General features: G+C 39.1%; 2 protein-coding genes across 4 annotated transcripts; both read left to right on the top strand.

The window, feature by feature from the left end:
• The first annotated feature begins 22 nt into the window (after positions 1–22).
• On the top strand, positions 23–12883 carry fam219aa (family with sequence similarity 219 member Aa). 2 transcript variants are annotated; one of them, XM_020629392.3, is made up of 6 exons: positions 23–265; positions 5138–5234; positions 5978–6071; positions 6736–6816; positions 9011–9065; positions 9592–12883. In XM_020629392.3, the coding sequence occupies exons 1-6, from the start codon at positions 206–208 to the stop codon at positions 9748–9750; spliced, it is 546 nt and encodes a 181-aa protein (XP_020485048.1). In that variant the 5' UTR covers positions 23–205; the 3' UTR covers positions 9751–12883. The 2 variants fall into 2 exon arrangements, with proteins under 2 accessions (XP_020485048.1, XP_020485047.1); XM_020629391.3 differs by having other exon boundaries at positions 9011–9086.
• Positions 12884–13132: 249 nt separating this feature from the next.
• Positions 13133–19699, top strand: zgc:109965 (Nicalin-1-like). Of its 2 annotated transcripts, XM_020629428.3 has the most exons (16): positions 13133–13262; positions 13487–13670; positions 15715–15905; positions 16125–16269; positions 16375–16472; positions 16604–16681; positions 16848–16951; positions 17562–17650; positions 17755–17894; positions 17981–18159; positions 18246–18333; positions 18424–18462; positions 18823–18995; positions 19091–19144; positions 19228–19306; positions 19454–19699. In XM_020629428.3, exons 2-16 carry the CDS (start codon positions 13526–13528, stop codon positions 19508–19510), a joined length of 1659 nt encoding a protein of 552 aa, XP_020485084.2. In that variant the 5' UTR covers positions 13133–13262; positions 13487–13525; the 3' UTR covers positions 19511–19699. The 2 variants fall into 2 exon arrangements, with proteins under 2 accessions (XP_020485084.2, XP_065810702.1); XM_065954630.1 differs by lacking the exons at positions 13133–13262; positions 13487–13670 and adding an exon at positions 13698–14498.
• The last annotated feature ends 56 nt before the right edge of the window (positions 19700–19755 follow it).

The raw sequence follows: 19755 nt of genomic DNA, 5'->3' as shown, positions 1-19755 counted from the left end.
ATCATTATTCAATAGACCCGGAAGTAAGGCGGTACTGCTGTTTTGCTGTCGAGTCACCTCTGTCAGGATGGAGGAAAACGAGCTGCTATCATGCTGAACAACGACGGATACCGACAACCGAGCATCATAAACCCGGATTTTTTTAGTTAGTCACAAGTTATTGTTGGTTTAGACTGGTGTAACGTTTCTGTACCACTTCGCCAAAATGATGGAAGAAATCGACCGGTTTCAAGTACCTCCAGTGAACGGAGAGACGCAGCCTTTGGTAAGAGAGGAAAGACAAAAACACAGCCCGAGCAAATATTTATTTTAAGAACAAACGACTGCAGTTTTTCTCGTTTTTGGAGGTTTATATTGGCTGCTGTGTCACATGAGCTACGTGTGAGAGCTAATATAATGATACCAATGTACAGCTGTGGGAGGGTGTAGATTGATTATCTAAAGATGAAAGCATAGCGCTCTCCTTGTTCCCAGACCGGCTGCATTGATAATGTGATCATATAATGAGTACGCTTTAATGTTATTGTAGTACAACAGTTAGACTACGCAGTTGACGTGAATTCACATTTTATGTTTTCTATAAACACGCCTGTAAGCGCTTGTTTACACCGTTAGCTGACACAGCCCTATGTTTTTACATCTCGTCCTATGGTGACGTGTTATTTTTGGGTCGGGGCGGCCGTGATTGCGTTAATATGAGTAGAGACCAGTCTATGGTCCATATACGGTAGACTGCAACCCTAAGCATAGTCAGCCTGTGCAGGCCCACAGTAAGAGATAGCCTCTCTTTCAATGGTTCATCATTTCAGACCTGCCAATGAGATAAGATTAGATATATTCCAACAGAGGACAGTCATTTTCGCATCCACTTCTATATTCCCTACATTTCATTTTGAGTTTATTGTATTACCATACACTATTGTGATTCGCAGGCCTTTTTCTCTACACATCAAACAAAACAGTCTCAAACAGCTGTCCCCTCCTCTATTTTAGGGTTTCCCTTCGGGATTCAGGCAAAAAGCAAAGCTCCCAAGTTCTACTGATCATTAAAGTACTCAAGCTTCCTCAGCCCCACTTCCCCAAGGCTAAACTAAAATGGCAATCACAGAAGTCACATGCAATCTCCTGTACAGGAAGTCTCTCTTATGATGTGCAGCATAAATTGGCTCAACTTATGAACATTTGATCACTCTGCGCTCATGTTTACATCGCTGAGAATTCTGCTGAATTCATTTCAAAAACTGAGGTGCTTTGTGGCGGCACAAGATAAAACTCTTGAAGCTGTATAGTTTATTCATCACCTCATATTATTATCATGCCAGAGTGACTGATACAACTCTGTGCATCTCACCTCATATCTTTTGCAGTCCCGGGATCTAAAATGGTCCCCCATTCAGCATTAGTACCATACTTTATTGTGTCAGGATCACAGTTGCTGTGGCACACATGGCTGTGCATTTGAATGCTAATAGCGCCATTGTGATTCCTAAACCGCTTGAATGCACATGGCACCTGCCTAATTGTTAAGGATTGGATTTCTCACAATAAAGCTGATTTTTAAAGGTTTTTTTTTTTTTCCACACATTTGAATTGCTAAAATAAGGTCCATAATCTGTTACATGTTTCAAGCTTTATATTGTGATTGCAGGTGTTTGTTTATTCTGTAATTAATACATCTGTATGAAGTTGAATTAATTATTGATTCAAACACAATATCCCTTTTACAACCTGGCCTGTTATTAAGCACAGGGACCATTTTAAGTGACAGGAAAGAGACAAAAAGTCAGCACACAAATGGCCTTTAGGTTTCTTTTATCCGGGTAAGGCAGCAACAGCAGCAGATGCGTTTCGTTTCACTAGGCTTTTATCATCGTTCACAATTTCAAGTGACATGTTACTGAATGCTAAAACTACTTACTGTATGTCAGATTTACAGGCATCAAATTGAGATTGAGACACAGTTTATTGATCCTTTCTACAGTGATAGATAATATATAATAGGATGCAACTGTTTAAATGGTCACCTGATGTACCAGTCTGCTATTGGCCAGCAGCAGGCCATGATGTATAATCCTACCAATGGCCTAGTGTCTGTGCTGTGTCAGCAACCTTGTGGCTCTTCATCATCAGAGGAAGCATAGGAAACTCCTAACAGAAGCACAGGCTGATGAAACTAAGAGGTCATTTCATTTATATGTGTGTTTGTGTAACCTTGGGTCAGTGCATGTAGCTGTTTGTGAATTCATATTGAAGGTCAGGGCCACAGCGGTCATGTATGTCTGTGTTTTATATTGATAATTCAAAATCAAAGTGTCACCCCTTATGTCAAAGGTCCTCTCTTAATCATTTGTTAGTGGCTGTCAGCACACACATATGAGCTTATACAGGGAATGATGGGCTTTTAATATAAACGTTATGATCAGGTTGACGTTTGCCAACTTTAACTTTAAGGACTAGGCCCTCATGATGGGAGAAACATACCTGCTGTGCAATAGCATTGGTTATAATATTGGGATAATGTTCTGATGTGTGATAAATAAACATTTATTCAAGAGCACATATGTTTAACACAACCCCTCAGATTGCTACATTTCCCTCCTGAATCCAAAATAAGTTCAAAAAGGTTGTTTTTTTTTATCCCTTAATTGACCATAATGAAGGTAAAATGTACACATGCTGAGTGAGAAAAGAAAGCTTTCCTTTTTTTCATAAAATACTTTTTTTTTAAAATCAGGATCAATTCAGACTTTTGCTTTGTGTTTATTACCATTGCTCATATCAAAATAACAATGACATTTTGATTTATTGCATTGCCCAAATAAGGACTTATTTTGTGTGTTTCTACGTCTTGGAGCTTCTGACCAAACCTAAGACTGATATCTAGTGAGCTGTAATAATTCAAAAGGAGATTCAACTTGTTTATTTTGAGGTTCCTGCTTCTTGCTTCCAGCAACTGTGCTGTTGTATGTTCAAGTAGTGCATTCTGTCAAAGACAGCTTAATACTGAATCCCTTTCATAATTCACTGTCAAGCGCTGCTGAAAAATTTCAAAGGGATTTGTCTGACCCTACATCGTCACAGTATCTTTTCATGGTGGAAGAGAAATGGGAAAAACAAGAGTAAAAGCAGTAAAAAAAACAGTTGGGTAAGCCTAATGATCCAAGGGAAGGGGCCTGTCAGAGAACAGAGCGTGCTCATGTTTGTGCTCATTTCAATGGGGATACCTCATCTGTGTGCTGTGCTTTCCCTGCTCCTTCAGTACCAGTGTGCATAATGTATTCACTGTTGCAGCTCTCATTAATTATTCCATCTAAGTGAACAATGCTTCGACACCAGATGAGGATGAGAACATTGTATCCTATGTAGGTGTATTCGGCCATATTGGACCACTCAGCCTGTCATTTCTTGTTATTGTTGGGCAGGGCATGGAAGGAGTCCCCCCCCCCCCCCCTCCTCACAGTTAGAGATTGATTTTTGTTGTTGGCTGCACATTTAAAATACATGTATGCTAACATGTTGTGTTTCGACTTAAACTTGTTTTCAAACGCACTACATGAAAATTGAAATGCAAAATAAGCATCTCTCTGCTAAATGCTCATGAATTTTTCATGGCCTTAAGAGTTTGGATCAGCTCTATCTGTCTCATGGTACTGGTCTTAATTGTTGAAGCATTTCAGGTTTGGATGAAACAAATTCAGGTCGATCTGTGTCGGGACCCATTTATTTTATAATCACATCATGCACTCTTCAAAGACACTCAGGTTTCTTAAAAACAAAAATTTAAGCCTTTTTTGAAATAAACATGACTTAGCCAATCATGTTCTTTTAAGGTAACCAACACTTTGATTAGAGATTTTTCAAACTGTGTAAGGGCACACACATTATCTCAGTTTATAGCAGTGGGACATGAAGTCTCAGCTTTAACTATGAAGTTCTAATGTACTTGATCCTTTGCATATAGCAGCCATTTCTCTGGACGGACTACCACATTTTTGAAAGCCAATACCCCTGGAGGCCTTCTCCCATGTGGCCTGTAGAGTCCCTCAGAGTGCAACAAGGGGAAGCCTGTAGAATCAACATAATGTAGAGCTCTGTCAGTCGAGCAGGCCAAGCGCGGCCCAGCTCCCTGCTCTCTCAAACTGAGGGAAACCAAGAGGCTCCAACAGCAACCCCCTCTGTTCTCCCATGGCCTCCTCCCAATGCCATCATTGCTCACTCATAAAAGAGACGGAGCCAGAGACATAGGCAGAACACTCGAGCCCATTGATACTGCAAAGCAGGCAGCTATAGTCACACATAGGCTTGGGAAATCTCGCCATGGTATTGAACACAAGCAGGTCCTAAAAAAAGAGCAGATTTTCAGGGCTGTGCTAACCTAGTGATGAATCAGCGGGTAGTTCTCTGTACTCAGTAAATTGTGCCCTCAAGACCGTTTTCAATTATAGGTGCTCAATAGAAGTAAAGTAAACATTGATTTAGTTGTAATGCTAGCAAAAAGCTTCTATTCAAGGTTAATGCCTCTCAGGTACCAAATTAGCAAAAGCTGCAACAGTGACACTGTAGTAATATGAAAGACCATGAAGATAGGAGCCACTGTAACAAATGCCTGAGATGAAAATATCGTACTAAAGTAGACTATCACTATTTAGGCTTAAGTAGGTTCACACAGATCATTAATGTGGATCTCATTATCGATTCAATTGTCATTTATACAATACCATCAATACAAAGAGAAAATTATGGATCCTTATTGTCATCCTTGCTAACTAATTTATCAGACAACTGTTTCATGCTTTTATTTTTTTTTCTTTAGGTTAAAAAGAATAAATGCTCTTAATTTGAATGTATAAAAAAGATCACTAATGACGTAAAATAATTTTGTCCTTTTTTACTGTGACTTGAAAGACTATAAATCTTAAAATGATGTATGAGATATTGCCTAATATAAATCACAGGCCACTGACTTGGAAAAAAAGCAAAGTGTTATTGCTGCAGACTTTTTAACAACAGCAATCGTATCATATCCTATTGTATTGGATCGTTTAAGGGTGAAACTTGTGGTTACTGACAGCCCAAATCGTGAGTGTTGTATTATTAGGACTAACATGCTCTCTCTACTCTGCATTTCTTTTTCCAGGACCCAGCAGCATCCTCCACCTCAGAGGCCGACCCTGACGGCAAGGGAGAGACTGTGGCCATGAACTACAAGCCCTCACCACTGCAAGTCCAAATAGGTATTACAACCATTACATTCTGGGGCGCCGGTCACCTAGTGGTTATTGTGCATGCCCCATGTACAGAGGCTTAAGTCCTCTATAGCAGACTTTAAAACACAAAGAATAAAACTATGTATGATCTAAAGTGCACATTTGTGCCTGAGTTGAATATTTGCAGCTGAATCATAATAAACATAACAGGGCTGTAATAGCATGGACAAAAACTATATGTGAAGTGTACAATTGTGCCTGACCTGAATTCACTGCACCCTCGAACCACTCCATGCTGTATCTCGAATATGTTCTTTTTGCCAAAGACTTTCTTACTCTATATATCATGACTGTACCCAATTATTATTCACTTGAAGCCGATCTTGTTTGGAAGAGATTTAAGATTTAAGAATGTGTTTACTTCTACAATATATCATTGTATTAAAACACAATCATTGGTGTACCAGTAGCCTATTGGTTAGTGCGTGCACCCCATGTACAGATGCTGTACTCCTCAAAGCAGGCGGCCCGGGTTCCAGTCTGACCTATGGCTCCTTTCTGCAGCTCCAAAACAAAGGCATAAAGAGCCCAAAAAAACACAAAAAAAACCACAACAATGAATATCTATCTGAACACAAACATATATACATATAAATACTGGGATCACCTAATGCTTGTTTATTTGTAAACAAGCATTTGGTCACATTTTTAACAAACATATCCATATAAATGTAACATTACTGATGACATCACATCTTGTGGTTGCTCAGAGAAACAGAGAGACCTCGCCAGGAAGGGTTCAGTGAAGAACGGCACTGTGGGAAGTCCTGTCAATCAACAACCCAAGAAGAATGCCAGGACAAGGTAATTGCTTCTACTTCCTGTTTTTTCCCCCCATTTATATAGACCAAGTCCACCACAAATGTTACTCTTTTTACCAATGAGCATCTCAAGCAATATGTGTTTTCACATCCTCTGCACCACGTTTCATGTAAAATACTACAACCACACAAAATATAAAACATGAGGACTTCATGTCTTGCTACAAAAAGCATGATTATTTTGGATGCAATCTACATTCACAATTAAAAACATAAAATACAGCTTTTCATTCAGAGATGGGAAATTGTCGTTTTTTTTCAAGTATGAACGATGATAAAGGAGTCAGCGCACTGAGCATAAACCCAGCCAACACACAGTATTGACAACTGGCTCATCTGTCTAATCCCACTTCCTGGTGGATTAGTGGAAATATAAGAGAGACAGGCGGCGGCCTGGTGTGGACCCCCAAGTGTCTGAGGGGGAAGATAATCTGGGAAGGCATGCACTCTGAAGGCTAAAGATTAGCCCCAATTTTTGGGTCATTGTCGCCTTTAAGGGGAGCGCCGTACTTGGGACAAATATCCTGTTTAACATGAAGCTCTTTTACATCACACTTCATGCATGTTTTGAAATTTTTGGAAGTATTGTTGTTGGTGTTAAATGCATTGAAATACTTAGTGATGGATGCTTGTTTTCTGTGCTTTAGGTTGGTGGTGCCAAACAAAGGATACTCCTCTTTAGACCAGAGCCCAGATGAGAAGCCCCTGGTAGCGCTGGACACAGACAGGTATGAATATTATTTTGATTCTTCGCATCAAAATCTATTACACCTACAAAAAGATACAGACAGGAAAACAACATTTCAGGCTGACCTAAGAGGCAACTTGACAGTGTTGTAATTTTGTAGCACATGTGGTACGATTGAACATTAAAACATAAATCAACTTGAGAGAGTTCTTAACAGAAGGGAGCCTAAAAAAGCCTCTCCCTGGGCGCAGGATTAGAGAATAGCAGGGTGAGGATTTGAAGAGGGAAAAGCGGCTCAGAGGGAGGGCCTCTGTCCCAGCAGGTCTGTATTTGACACAGATGAGCCCCACTCTTTGTGCCCCCTGTTTGCAACAACAGGAGGGAAACCATCTCATGTCAAATGAGCACTCAACTCAACCAAGCTTATATCATCATTTATTGCATCATACACACCCTCCAATCAGCCTCTGACTCAGACACACACAAACAAACACGCACAGCCGTTTGTTTATTGTCCACAGTTTAGATCCACGTGTACAGCCTTCGCACAATTGCTCTGTTCTGTTTGCACACAGAGAATGAAAGACAGATTACTCATTTGGGTGAAAAGATGGTTAGTTAGCTGCAATAGGATTTCATTGCTAATCTTTTGATCAAATAATCTATGAAATAACTTGTAAGGGTCGAACTAAGACCACTAGGAACTGAGAGACTACAGCAGTTTGGCCTGTTGTAGGGCACACTAGCATGGTTACCTCTTGTTCATAACGTCGTAATACAACATACATGCATGGTTTTATGTTATTATGAAGCATGCTTAGTTTGTAAGACAGACAGACTCGAGAAAAAAAAAAATTATATATATATATATAAGGGACTCACGGTCGAGTTCGCGTATGCACATCGAAGAACAACACAGAGAATATGACATCTACTTGACTGACTTTGTGGATTATTTTTAGTCAGGTGAAGTCGTACAGTAACACTCTGGGATTTCTCTTTAATGAAGGCTGTTCATGTTGTGTACCCGTGCTTGTGCAGGAACAGTATCGTGCTGAGGCACACCTCTTACAAGCACGACAGGCCAAGGAAGTGTACCGTGCTTGAGCACAGATTGGAGCACTCACACTAGTCAAACGAACTAAACTTTAGGGGTGAAGCGTGCTTAGGCACACTACAGATTGTCCTGTGTGAGTGCGCCCTAAGAGACCTTGGCCAGCACAAACAAGAGAGACATCGGTTGGTATGATCAGCACTATGTAAACAGAGGTTTGTATTGCATTAGAGAAGTTTTTCACAACCAATAAAAAAAACATTGATGATGTCATCAGACTGTCTAAGACTTATTAACTATGAATAACCCTGAGAGAGATAACTTATTTCAATCAGAAAATCTGCATTACATTCTGGTTCAATACTCAGCCTTCACGTGCTTCTCGGAGGGTCTCAGTTTCCAAGTTTTGAAGTTTTTTTTTCTGACGGTAGTGTTTCTATGAGCTTTAAATTATAATATGGAAACAACACGGTTGCTATAAAGATAATGATTACTTGCTCAGAATAAATCTTGTTTATTCTTTTGGGACTGAAAAACATTATTACAACCTTATATCTAAAGAAATGCAATAGTTGAAAAATAAATTATAAGCATAATAAGTTTATTGCCATCAAAATGAAATGAACTCTGGTCTGTCTTTTTTAATTGTAAAATGACGTCAAGTTTGTCAGCTGGCCAACTTGTGTACCAACATTTTCTCCGACTTTCCAAATTGATGCACCGACTTAGAGAAATGTTAATGTGAACTCTCTCAATCACCAATAAAATGAAGGAAGCGTAGAGCAGCACCTTGGAGGGTTGCAATATGGGAAATGTAGGCTCTTTTTTGGCCATTTTTTGTTCGTATACTTGGATTCGTCAACCTCAGCTGCTTTAATTTGTTTTTTTAAAGTTATGTTTTGGGCCTTTTTTAAACATTGGGAGTAGAGAGTGGGGAATAACATGCAGCAAAGAGCAATGGTCAGAATTGAACCCAATGCCGCTGAGATGAGGATTGTTTTAGCGCTACATAACCGCTAGGCTTCCCTAGCTACTTTGATTTGAACCAGTTTTTGAAATGGAGCACCTTTTTCCTAAACCTCCCCTTTTAACCATTCATAACTTATTTTTTCAAGCATGTTACTTTAATACTCTTATTTTGAGAGTCCGTGTCTAACTGCCGATGTCTCCTGTCTTTCAGCGATGATGACTTCGACATGTCCAGATACTCCTCATCAGGATACTCCTCAGCCGAGGTGAGATGTCTGAGGGACCAGGTATCTATAAACACGTTATACTGTTTCACAGCCTCATTTGGTGAATCCACAAACATCAACACTTGATCACCAACTTCCATTGTCACACCACCCACACCAGGTATTTGTGTGCACCCATTAAAAACATTGATTTGGACTTCGATTAGCATTTATGTTCACAGTCATCTGTAATCAGCTGTCCATGTTTCTCATCCAAACTCCTTTTCATTTCTTCCTCCCAGAGTAGAATCTTCTCCGTGTTTGCCTTTTCTTTGTACCCATTCCCACCTGAATGTGCTCTTAGTTTCTTCCTCCTATTTATATAAAATTATATTAATTTGATATATTTACATGTTACTCGTAAATATATATAATTTTCTATTTTATTTGTAGTCATTTTTTACCACTTTTTGAACATCTTTCTTGATAATTGAAGAAATATAATTTCACTTTAACTTGCAAAGTTAATCTTTACGTTATCCTGAAGCTCTACTAATACTGTTTTTTTGCTCTTCTCCTCCTGCAGCAGATCAACCAGGACCTGAACATCCAGCTCCTGAAGGACGGGTACCGCCTGGACGAGATCCCGGATGATGAGGACTTGGATCTGATCCCCCCCAAAGCAGTCAACCCAACCTGCATGTGCTGCCAGGCTGCTCCCTCCACAGCCTGTCAAATCCAGTAGCACCATTTCCGACCCCTTCAAAATAAATCTCCTTCCTGCCAACTGCACCGAGGCCAACCACTGACCAGAGTTGCAGCACAGAGGAAAAACTATCGTCTGGCTATGGCACAGAGGGAAAACAAGGATATAGAAGCTAAAATATTAAATGGTAAATAGATAAAGAGTTAATATGTACAGTACCTGTGCACGTTCCTCCTATGGTTGGATGTGTGCATCGTTCTTCTGCATGGTTGGATCAAAAAGGACTCGACTGATGGCAGAAACATTACCTCGATGGGAAACATGTTACTTTTGCTCCTCTTGTTTTGGACTTCCATCTAATGCTTGTAGATATTTGGTTTACACAGACCTTTTTGAGGATTGTGAGACGTTATGAGAGAACAAAAACAAAATGGGACGACAGAAAAAAATGACAACAACATGACATTACTGTGACATCGCATGGTCCATGGAAATCTACTGATGCTCCCATGAGATGGACAAGAAGGGATGGGAAGTTTTGTAGTGGCCATTTTTCTTTCTCTTTTCTTTCAGCCAGTCTGCTTCGTCCTTCTGTGTAAATGTGTCAAATTTGAAAATAATCTGTGTGTGTGTGTGTGTGTCTAAATATGTCCAGGAAAGTTAGTGCTCAAATATCAAGCTGCTGTTAAAACACTAATGCTTAGACTAAGACATCATTCCAGAGGTTTTTGTTTTTTGTTTTTGTCTGTTACACAAAGGTTGTTCTGCTTAATTGTTTTAAATTCAGTTAAAAAGGAACTGAAACAAAACTAGTTTTGCATGTTGCCTGTCCTAATGAATAGCCTGTGCAGATAATTACTGCTTTTGATTTAGACCTGTACACATTCTGTGCCGATGAAACATAATGAGGCGTCCTTTAAAAAACAGTCTAAGTTACATTTTAGTTCACCACTGTAAAACCAGTAGAGCTAGAGAAACAGTTATTAGAACTGATTACAGCTCATGAGTTAGTGTGAACGTCTTTTGTTCCTGTCCATGTTAACCCCGACATGAGTGGATGTTTGAGAAGGTCAGAATGGCAGTCATCACCGGAAATAATAACATTATTTATATTCTTCAGGGAGTAGCTGAAGTCATTGTAGAAAACATGGGCAACTACATTAAAGGTCACATATTATGTGAAATATACTGGCATCATCGTCTACGAACCCCCCAATTATGAGAAAAGTTCATCCTCCATCTTTTGCCTTCTCCACTTTTAAGTAAATGTGTGCTCAAATAGTCCGTTTGGAGACATCATGACATCACAAAGGGCAGTATCTCCTCCCCTAGGTGGGTGAGACTGCCACAGCTAGGTGTTTGTTCCTGCTCTCTGAGTCTGCCTTCTCCCTGTAAACAATTCGGCATGGAGCGAGAAAGCCGAAGCCACCCAAGCCCTTCCAGAGGGGTGTGGTCAAACACGGCTAATTTGCATTTAAAGCTACAGACACAGAAACAGCCTGTTCTGAGCAGGGCTAAAATAGAGGCGTTTAAAGGAATTCTAAAATACGGGATCAGAGTGGATTTTTGGCGAGAAACTACACAGACATGTTTTGTGGAGCTCTCAGATTTATTTGAAACTTTTTAGAAATTAGAAAAATATGTGACCTTTAAAAGCTTGGCAATTTTGCTCCTACATTTGGTTTGTAATTTTGAGGAATGTCTTTAATAACTCCATATCATCTTTATGGAAATTATGTTTGTTGTTTTTCAGGAAATAAATAGAAATAGAGGAAATAATATAATGTACCCCCCTCATTTTAAAGTTTTGATGTCAGTTTGTTTTGTATTGTTGTATATTTTCTTTTTTCTTTTGGGACAAGAACTGTATATGTAGCACCGGACACAGCTGTGTATTGTCGATATGTCATGCCAATGGATGTTGTCCCTGATGTGCAGAGGGAAGTAGTCCTCGCTGTTAGGAATGCAAACTGGTTATTTGTCATGTTTACATCACTCTAAAGACATCTCCAGAGCTCTGCACACATCAGTGTTTTTCTAGTAAATGTTAAAAGTCACTTGCATGTAAATCTGCAATGCAACAAATCATCCTGGAAGATCAAGCTAGACCCCCCCCCCCCCATACGGTCTGCACATTCAAACACTAAACCTGATTAATTTCCTTGTGAGTAAACTATCTGGAAATGTGACTACAGTTCTGAATATGTGTGCACTTTACACTGTGATGTAAGTTATTCTCTCCTGGTTACATTCAGACTATTCTTTTGACTCACCTACGAGGGATTTGAAATGAGGATGTGAAGTACTGCGTGAAGCATGAAGACTCTTACATCTTTGTAGGTGTACTGCAGTGTTTTTGTAATAATTTGCATCATTGTTTCATAACGTATGTCTGCTGATTTACTTTGCACATTTACAACTTTGAGGTTTTCATTTAAAAAAAAAAAAAAAGATTTCTAGATAGATAGACAAAGGACAAACCCCCTTTTATGTCATTCACTGAATGGAGGTAAAAAAAGGAAAGTTATGTATTTACTCCGAATATTACTGTATGTAGAGTAAACACAACTAAATCCTCCTGACAAATGTTAATTCTGTCTGATAACATGTACCTTTCTATACCTAATACAGGCTCAATGTTTCTACAGCATTATAGTTACAAAAGTAAGCAAGCTTCAAAAACAATATTTGCAAATAAGGTGCCATGTGGGTAGATAAAAAAAAATGACCTGCACTCAGTAGGGACGAGACAAAGTGGTCAGGTCATGTAATGCCAATGCAGCGACTAGCTGAGCTGTGTGTTGGACCAGTAGCTGTGTGTAACATGTAAGGACTGACTGTGCAACGGGCTGATTTGGTTTGAACATCCTCCTGGTGTTGACTCGCTGCAGTCGTCTTCTATTGAGTGCACTACTTTTGGCTACCGATGTCTTTGCACATAGCGAATTGAAAGTAATGCATTGTAACAGAAGCTATTTATTTTCAGGTATTTGTTTTTAATTTATTTTTTCAAGAATGGGAAATAATTCTTACACAGACTTATGTTTTTTTTTTTTTTTGTTCTGTCAGGTGCTTCTTATGATGATTGTGATCTGGTTCCATTTAGATTTTAACAGTGTTAAAGTTCTGTGTATAGTGCAACATATCAAAAATAAAGACTAGATATCAGAAATGAGAGTGCCCCATGTTTTCTTTCTGTATCTTCTTATTTCAACACATGTTTTGTGTGATAGAAATGCAGTGATTTGTTAGTTGTAATAACTTTTTCCACCTCAGTCGGACTGTTTCAATCTGTTTTCTCTGCGGGAGGTAAAGAGAGTAACACTGCAGCCAAGAAAGAGAGGATGAGGAAGAAGGGATGTACAGATAGATAGAGGAATAGTGAGGGTGGGGGGTTGGGTTTTAGTGATTAGCCTTGAGTTGATCCCTTGGGAGCATATGGTGAATGGTGGCTTACCTTCAGGAGACGCCTCATAGCCCAGGAACGAGTTTGTGTCCACGCTGCTATTTGAGGAAGACTTGGTAAGAAGACGGGGAGTCCTGGGAGACAGGTGAGGGACATTTCTGTGCCTTAAAATATGCTAGTAGGACAACTTCTTTGTTATAGGAATCAAACATTTTTAGTTAGCTTGGACTATGGTAGCACAAGGCAAGATGGTTGGACTGTCTTCATTTTTCAAGGATATCTCTTATTGGTTTTGCGTTTTTCGCAGATATAATTGAACTCCATTAATTTCATTTGTTTTTTTACGAATTGTAACATCTTTCCTTGAAGATTGAAACGGTAACAAATCCTGGGTCAGGGTGTGACAGCATGTTGCACAGAGAGCTGTGTGTAGTTGCTGTTCTGCTGCTGCTCTGCGTCCACGGGCTTCACGCCTCGGCTCTTCCTGCCGTGTCCTCCTACGAGTTCAAAGCTTACAGGATGCAGCAGTACAGCCTGGCACAACAAATGCATGGTAAGTTCACCTGTTCTGATGCTAAGTCATTACATTCATTTGCTCATTTTTAGGTACTCACTTGTGAGCTTCATAATATGGTACTCTATACTCTTATTCAGTTACCTTTAAGAGAGTGAATTGTACGTGTTACTCCACTACACTTACCTTACAGCCATTATTAACCGCTGACTTTCTGGATTAGGACTTTCCCATCTTTGAATGCTTGTGACCTCTTACAAAAAAAGCAGTATCCACTTCCTTGTCATGGTTAAGATGTCAAGTAGTTCAAAATAGAGCTCCTCCTATAACGGTTTGATTCATTTATATATATTTATTTTCATTTTAATTGGTTAGACACATACATACACATAACAACCTCAAACAGATGCCGACTACAACAACAACAAAAGGACAGTACATGTTGACATTATAAATAACATGTAACACAATAGGGGGATGCACAGTACAGAATGTCATTTTACATTTACATTACATTTTAAAGGTAATATATTATTCTCCTTTTTAACTGGTTTAAATACGCTGCAGAGCTCCCCTAAACATGTCTGTGAAGTTTCTTGTTAAAAACATCCACTCTGATCCATCATGCCTATAAGCCCCTCTACTTCAGCCCTGCTCAGAACATCCTGTTTGTGTGTCTGTAGCTTTAAATGTAAATGAGCTTTGTTCAACCAGGCCCCCTCTCTGGAAGATGAGGTGGCTTTGGCTTTCTTGACCTTTTTTTTTTTTACGGTGAGAAGGCAGACTCAGAGGGCAGAACAAACACCTAGCTGTGGGAGTGTCATCCACCTGGGGGAGGGTTTACTGGTCTTTGTGATGTCACAAAGGGTAAGTCTCCAAATGGACTGTTTGAGCACACTTTTTCTGAAAAGTGGAGCAGGCGAAAGATAGAGAGGAAGAACTTCTCTCATCAGTAGGGGGGTTTTGTAGACTAATTAAAACACATATTAGTGTTTGAAAACCATGGTAAAGTGTATTTTACATAATATGTGGCCTTTAATGTAGCTGCCCATTTTCTTGATCACTATTTGAATTCAGCTATTCCCTCAAGAATATAAATAATGTTATTATTTCAAAACCACATTTCCGGTGTTGAATGAGCTTTGGTGTGTACCCTCTCTAACATCTCAATACACATGGTAAAGTGTATTTTGCAAATGTGACCTTTAAGTCCTAAACATATTGTTTCATCTGTATTTATTGAAACAATTTTCAAATCATTGTCAAATGAATTGTGAATTTCAAAATGTAATAGTAGCGTACGGTGAAAGATTTTCCCAAATTTGATCCCAATTCATTCCAGAATTGTGTTCTATATCACTAATAGTATTAACTATTCTTTCATACATAAAAGATAAAGAAATGGAAGAAACCATATTTCATATTTTGAGAAACAATTTGGTTTTCGAATCTTCCAGTTTACCAAAAATAATCTTTTAGCAGCCAAGAAGGCGAGTCCTACAATTTCCCTATCTTTTTTTTAACCTTAGCTGTGCAGTCCCATATCCTTTTAAACAAGCCACTGGACAAGGGGACATTTTTAAAAAAAGAGTTATGAATATTATTATTATATAGGTTTTATTTAGAACATTGTTTATTGAGATAAGTTAACAAATTTCCACCCAAAAAAAATGTAAAATAAAATAATCAGACAAACAAATTCAAATTTTTGGCATTTACTGTATTTGTTTTTCCTTAATGATCTAAGTTCTATCATCTTTATAATGTTTTATTATTTCGCAGAAGGTTGTCTTTTACTGTAATTTGTGTTAAAACCCTTCTTTGTTTTTAAATAAATAGAACATTGTATGTAGGACTTGTTATGTACAGTTTTTACTTTAGTATTGGAACTACTGTGACAAAATTCAAGACATGAGAGTGAATTGTAAAAACTGAAAAAATATGTCAGCGGGCAGTTAAAATCAAAGGAGATAAATAGTCTGATTTCCCTCTAGATGTATACAAGTACAGTACTTGTGTTTAGTGACTTTCCTTTATTAAGCAGAAGAGCATGTATGATCAAATCTCCCCCTTTCTTGCTAAGGTTGCCGTGGAGCCATCGTGGTTGCAGAGGCACGCTCAGCGGACGAGCCGGTGCTAACCCGTCGCTGCGTCATCATGAAGGTGATGGACTTCACCACCGAGAAATTCATGGAGGCTCAGAGACAAAATGCTGCTGCCATTCTGCTCCTGCTGCCCAAAAATATCTCCAGTATCCCCCATGACAGCATACAGGTAATAAGCTCTCCAGAAACACCTTTGTGCTGTGGGACCAACTGTGAGGAAACGAGTCAATTAAAATGTCTTTTCTTATCCATCAGATAATTCACATTTTCTGAATATTATATCTTACTTAATTCCTGGTGTCCCCCATCTCTCCACAGAACATATAACAATACCTGTAGAGATTTAGAGACAGAATTGTGTCTATAAAATCCTTTTCCCCCCTCTCAGTTCTTCATGGTGAGCGAGAGTGCAGTCTTGCTGAAGGAGACCCTCATGCCTGTGTACGTGGCACCTGAGGATGAACAGCTGCTTTGCATGTATGAGGAGGTCAAGCAGGCCGCAGCTACCCGGACCTCATCTGTATTTATCAGAGGTAAAAGGAGCATAGTTTAAAAAAAAAAAAAATCTGTGTTTGAGAGAATGAACCTTAGAGAACAGCATGTTTGGACTGAAGTTTGTATGTTTTTCACTTTGTCAGTCCTTCGCAGTATGGTCACAGCCACCGCCTTTCAGATCCTTGTGAGCAACAACACCCCGATAAAGGCCTTCAATGACAACGCTGTAGTCACACTGGAGGTGAGGGTCAAGACTTTCTGTCCGGAAAAGAAGAGTAAAAACCTTCCAATGCTTTTAAATGATTGAATCTCAATAGGTTTGATTTAGCTTTGGATTCTTCCTCAGTTCTGCACTGCTGATGTTTATTTCAGGGAGTTCTAGCTGGAGCCGGCGAGGATCCACCCACCATTGTCATCACTGCCCACTATGACTCCTACGGGCTGGCACCAGTGAGTCACTTCAGAATGATTAAACCCTTAATTAAGACATTTCTATGACAAGTTCCAACCCTGTTTTACTGTTTATTTGATTTCCCTCACTTTTACTTAAATGATAACCTCTGCAGTGTTATACTATGCTCATAAACAGTGTGTGTGTCTTCTGCGTGTAACACAGTGGCTGTCTTATGGAGCAGACTCGAATGGCAGTGGGGTCACCATCCTGCTGGAATTGGTGCGTCTGTTTCAGAAGCTTTACAGAAGTCCAAGCACCAGACCGCCGTGAGTTACAAACACTGGTTTCCAAACTCATGCAACAAGTGTAAATATCAACACCACAGTGAAGAAAGACTTTGTTACGGGGTTTTATTCCTGTATTTGCAACTTTTAAAAGTTCTTATTATAAAAGTAATTAGCTTTATGATAGTATGCTACTTATATATAATGTATTATATGTCTTTAGTACCTTATTAGAAAATGATTAATTTCAGTAGTGTCGGGTCACGTGTTTGTCTTTGAATATTTAATGTGGCAACTCACAAAATACACTCTGAAGTCTGATGAGTGACAGCATGTTGGCTCCAAACGTCACTTGTCGATAAATCCTTTAAACGGGAGCTCCTTGGTGTGCAGATCTTATTTGCTTCTTTTAGCCTATAATATTACACCATATTTATTTGTTATCTTTTTTATTGATCTGAATTTGCAAAGTAACAATTGACAGACAATATCAAAAATATCACATTTGGAGCCAAAGAACAGTTTTTGGCTCTGAAATGTAATGGAGTCTCTATCTTATAATCCACTTAGTGTTTGGTCAGTTATTGATACAATGTTTTTTGTTTTTTTTGACAGTATTTGACCATTTTTATATTTCCTTGTTGTCTTTCAGATATCATTTAATGTTCTCTTTAACTGGAGGGGGGAAATATAATTTTCTTGGCACAAAGAGATGGATTGAAGAGAATCTGGACCACGCTGGTGAGTTGAAATATTCAAGCCATTTGCTTACATATCTGATTATAGCCACACCCAGTTTGAGGTGTCATCCAAAAAGTCATCCAAACTTTTTTTTTTCTCTCCAGAGTCCAGCCTGCTCCATGACAATGTGGCGTTTGTTCTGTGTTTGGACACACTGGCCAACAATGATGAACTGTACATGCATGTGTCCCGCCCTCCTAAGCCTGACACTCCCATGCATGCTTTCATTCAACAGCTGGAGGAGGTAACAAACTCTGCTGCTGGGGTCCAAATGTATGACGTAGACCTATTTCTGTTTTCATAGCCTTCAATCTGTGATCCCTCCTTCAGGTGGTGTCATCTAGATTCCCCTGGGTGAAGGTGGGATTGGTCCACAAGAAGATCAATCTTGTGGAGTCTGCAGTGGCCTGGGAGCACGAGCGGTACAGCCTGCGCAGGATACCAAGCTTCACTCTGTCTCACCTGGAAGACCCCAAATCTGAACTCAGAGGCTCCATACTAGACACCATGTATGCTCCAAGTTCTGTAACTATGAGACTACATGAAAATATGATGTAAAGAGTCACATCTCGGTTGTCTTTTTGCTTTTTCACAGGTCACAAGTGGACTTGAGGAAACTTAAGCGTAACGGCATCATCATAGCAGAAGCACTGGCACATTATATGTACAACCTCTCCGACAAGGTGATCACATTCATGGACACAGAATGAACATGTCCTTCATTTTATCTGCAGTATAATGTGTGATTAACTTTTATTATTTTTCTCCACAAGGGGTCACCAAAAGATATTCAGCTTTTCAAGGGCCAGATGGTAAGTTCAGGGTTAGTTTGTTCATTGTACATAGACAAGTGCTGACCTCTGGTGGTGGGTTATAGGTACTGTGTGTGTGTTTTTTTTTTTTAAAAAGCCTGGGTCTGAGCAATAATCTCAGTTTTTGAATAATTTTTATTTAAAATTAGGGGACTTGAAAAAAAACCAAAACAATCCATTTGAATTTATTAGGAATGCAAAAGGTTTGAAGGGCAGAAAGTATATGTTTTATATCTCTTGTTACTTGATGAAGAAATCTAAATTCAGAAATGTTGTCTCTTTTTTTATATCGTACACCTATAAAAAAAGGGGTATCCTAAATTATTTCTCTGTGAATCCACATCTAAAATCCTGTTGCAGGACTTCTACGACAGTCGCATTTCTAATCTGATGTCTGTCTTGACATCGGTCCCTCGGGCAACCCAGTTGCTGGATAAGGAGCCCGGTCATGTTTTGCTGGTTAACTCACTTGAGCAGGAGTTCAAACATTACCTACAGCAAGTTCATAAACACACCTTCAGACAAGATAAGAGGTACCATGCAGTGGTATTAAAGAAAAATGTACACTTTTGAGGCTGTGGCAAGGAGAACAAAAAAAAATCACAGCACTGATTATCTTTTCAAACAGGGACCCTGATATTACATTTTATGATCAAATGAACCAACCGATAGTGATGTACAGGTAAATATTTATGTGTTCACATTATTTTCCTGCATTTTTTAACTTAAACAAAACACTTGGATATTGATGCACTTTCCTTTCAGAGTAAAGCCTGCAGCCTTTGATCTCTTCCTTGGCGGCTGTATTGCAGCCTACTTGGGGATCATTTATTATGCCATTCAGGTTTGTTAACCAATCCTTTTCCCATTCAAACCTCAATGTAGATCACTATGATCTCTCATTCTTTTAAGCATAAACAGATATATATATATATATAACTTGGCATGCTGTGTTTATTTTCTCATGGAATCTGTCTGATCTCTTTTTCAGAACTTTGGGTTTTTCTACACAAAGCTCAAAGCAGCAGTGAAGTCCAAGCAGCAGTAAATCAGCCTGAATGCTGGGAGTGGGGGACACAGGATTTGGAGTGTGAATGTTGGACCCCAGCTTCAATGGCATAACATCAAAGCAACCCAATAAGAGTCTTTCTACATTTTTTTCTTCTTTTTGTACCTTTTATTCTACACACATTCACTGTGCTGTAAACTAGTTATTAAATGAACATCAGAATCAGAATCAGAATCGTTTTTTATTGCCAAGTACATTCATACATACGAGGAATTTTTCATATA

This window comes from Labrus bergylta, chromosome 5, assembly GCF_963930695.1.
Source record: "Labrus bergylta chromosome 5, fLabBer1.1, whole genome shotgun sequence".
NCBI classification, from domain to species: Eukaryota; Metazoa; Chordata; class Actinopteri; order Labriformes; family Labridae; genus Labrus; species Labrus bergylta.
The sequence above is the reverse complement of the archived record's forward strand: the minus strand, read 5'-3'. Positions and strand labels throughout refer to the sequence as shown.

What these genes read in the sequence shown, in the direction of transcription:
- fam219aa (XM_020629391.3), top strand. Translation starts at nt 206, where the DNA reads ATGATGGAAGAAATCGACCGGTTTCAAGTACCTCCAGTGAACGGAGAG. An exon ending in ACGGAGAGACGCAGCCTTTG is followed by an intron (nt 266 to 5,137) that starts GTAAGAGAGGAA and finishes TTCTTTTTCCAG; the next exon opens with GACCCAGCAGCATCCTCCAC. An exon ending in AAGAAGAATGCCAGGACAAG is followed by an intron (nt 6,072 to 6,735) that starts GTAATTGCTTCT and finishes TCTGTGCTTTAG; the next exon opens with GTTGGTGGTGCCAAACAAAG.
- zgc:109965 (XM_020629428.3), top strand. Translation starts at nt 13,526, where the DNA reads ATGTTGCACAGAGAGCTGTGTGTAGTTGCTGTTCTGCTGCTGCTCTGC. An exon ending in ACTCCTACGGGCTGGCACCA is followed by an intron (nt 16,682 to 16,847) that starts GTGAGTCACTTC and finishes CGTGTAACACAG; the next exon opens with TGGCTGTCTTATGGAGCAGA. An exon ending in CAACCGATAGTGATGTACAG is followed by an intron (nt 19,145 to 19,227) that starts GTAAATATTTAT and finishes CTTTCCTTTCAG; the next exon opens with AGTAAAGCCTGCAGCCTTTG.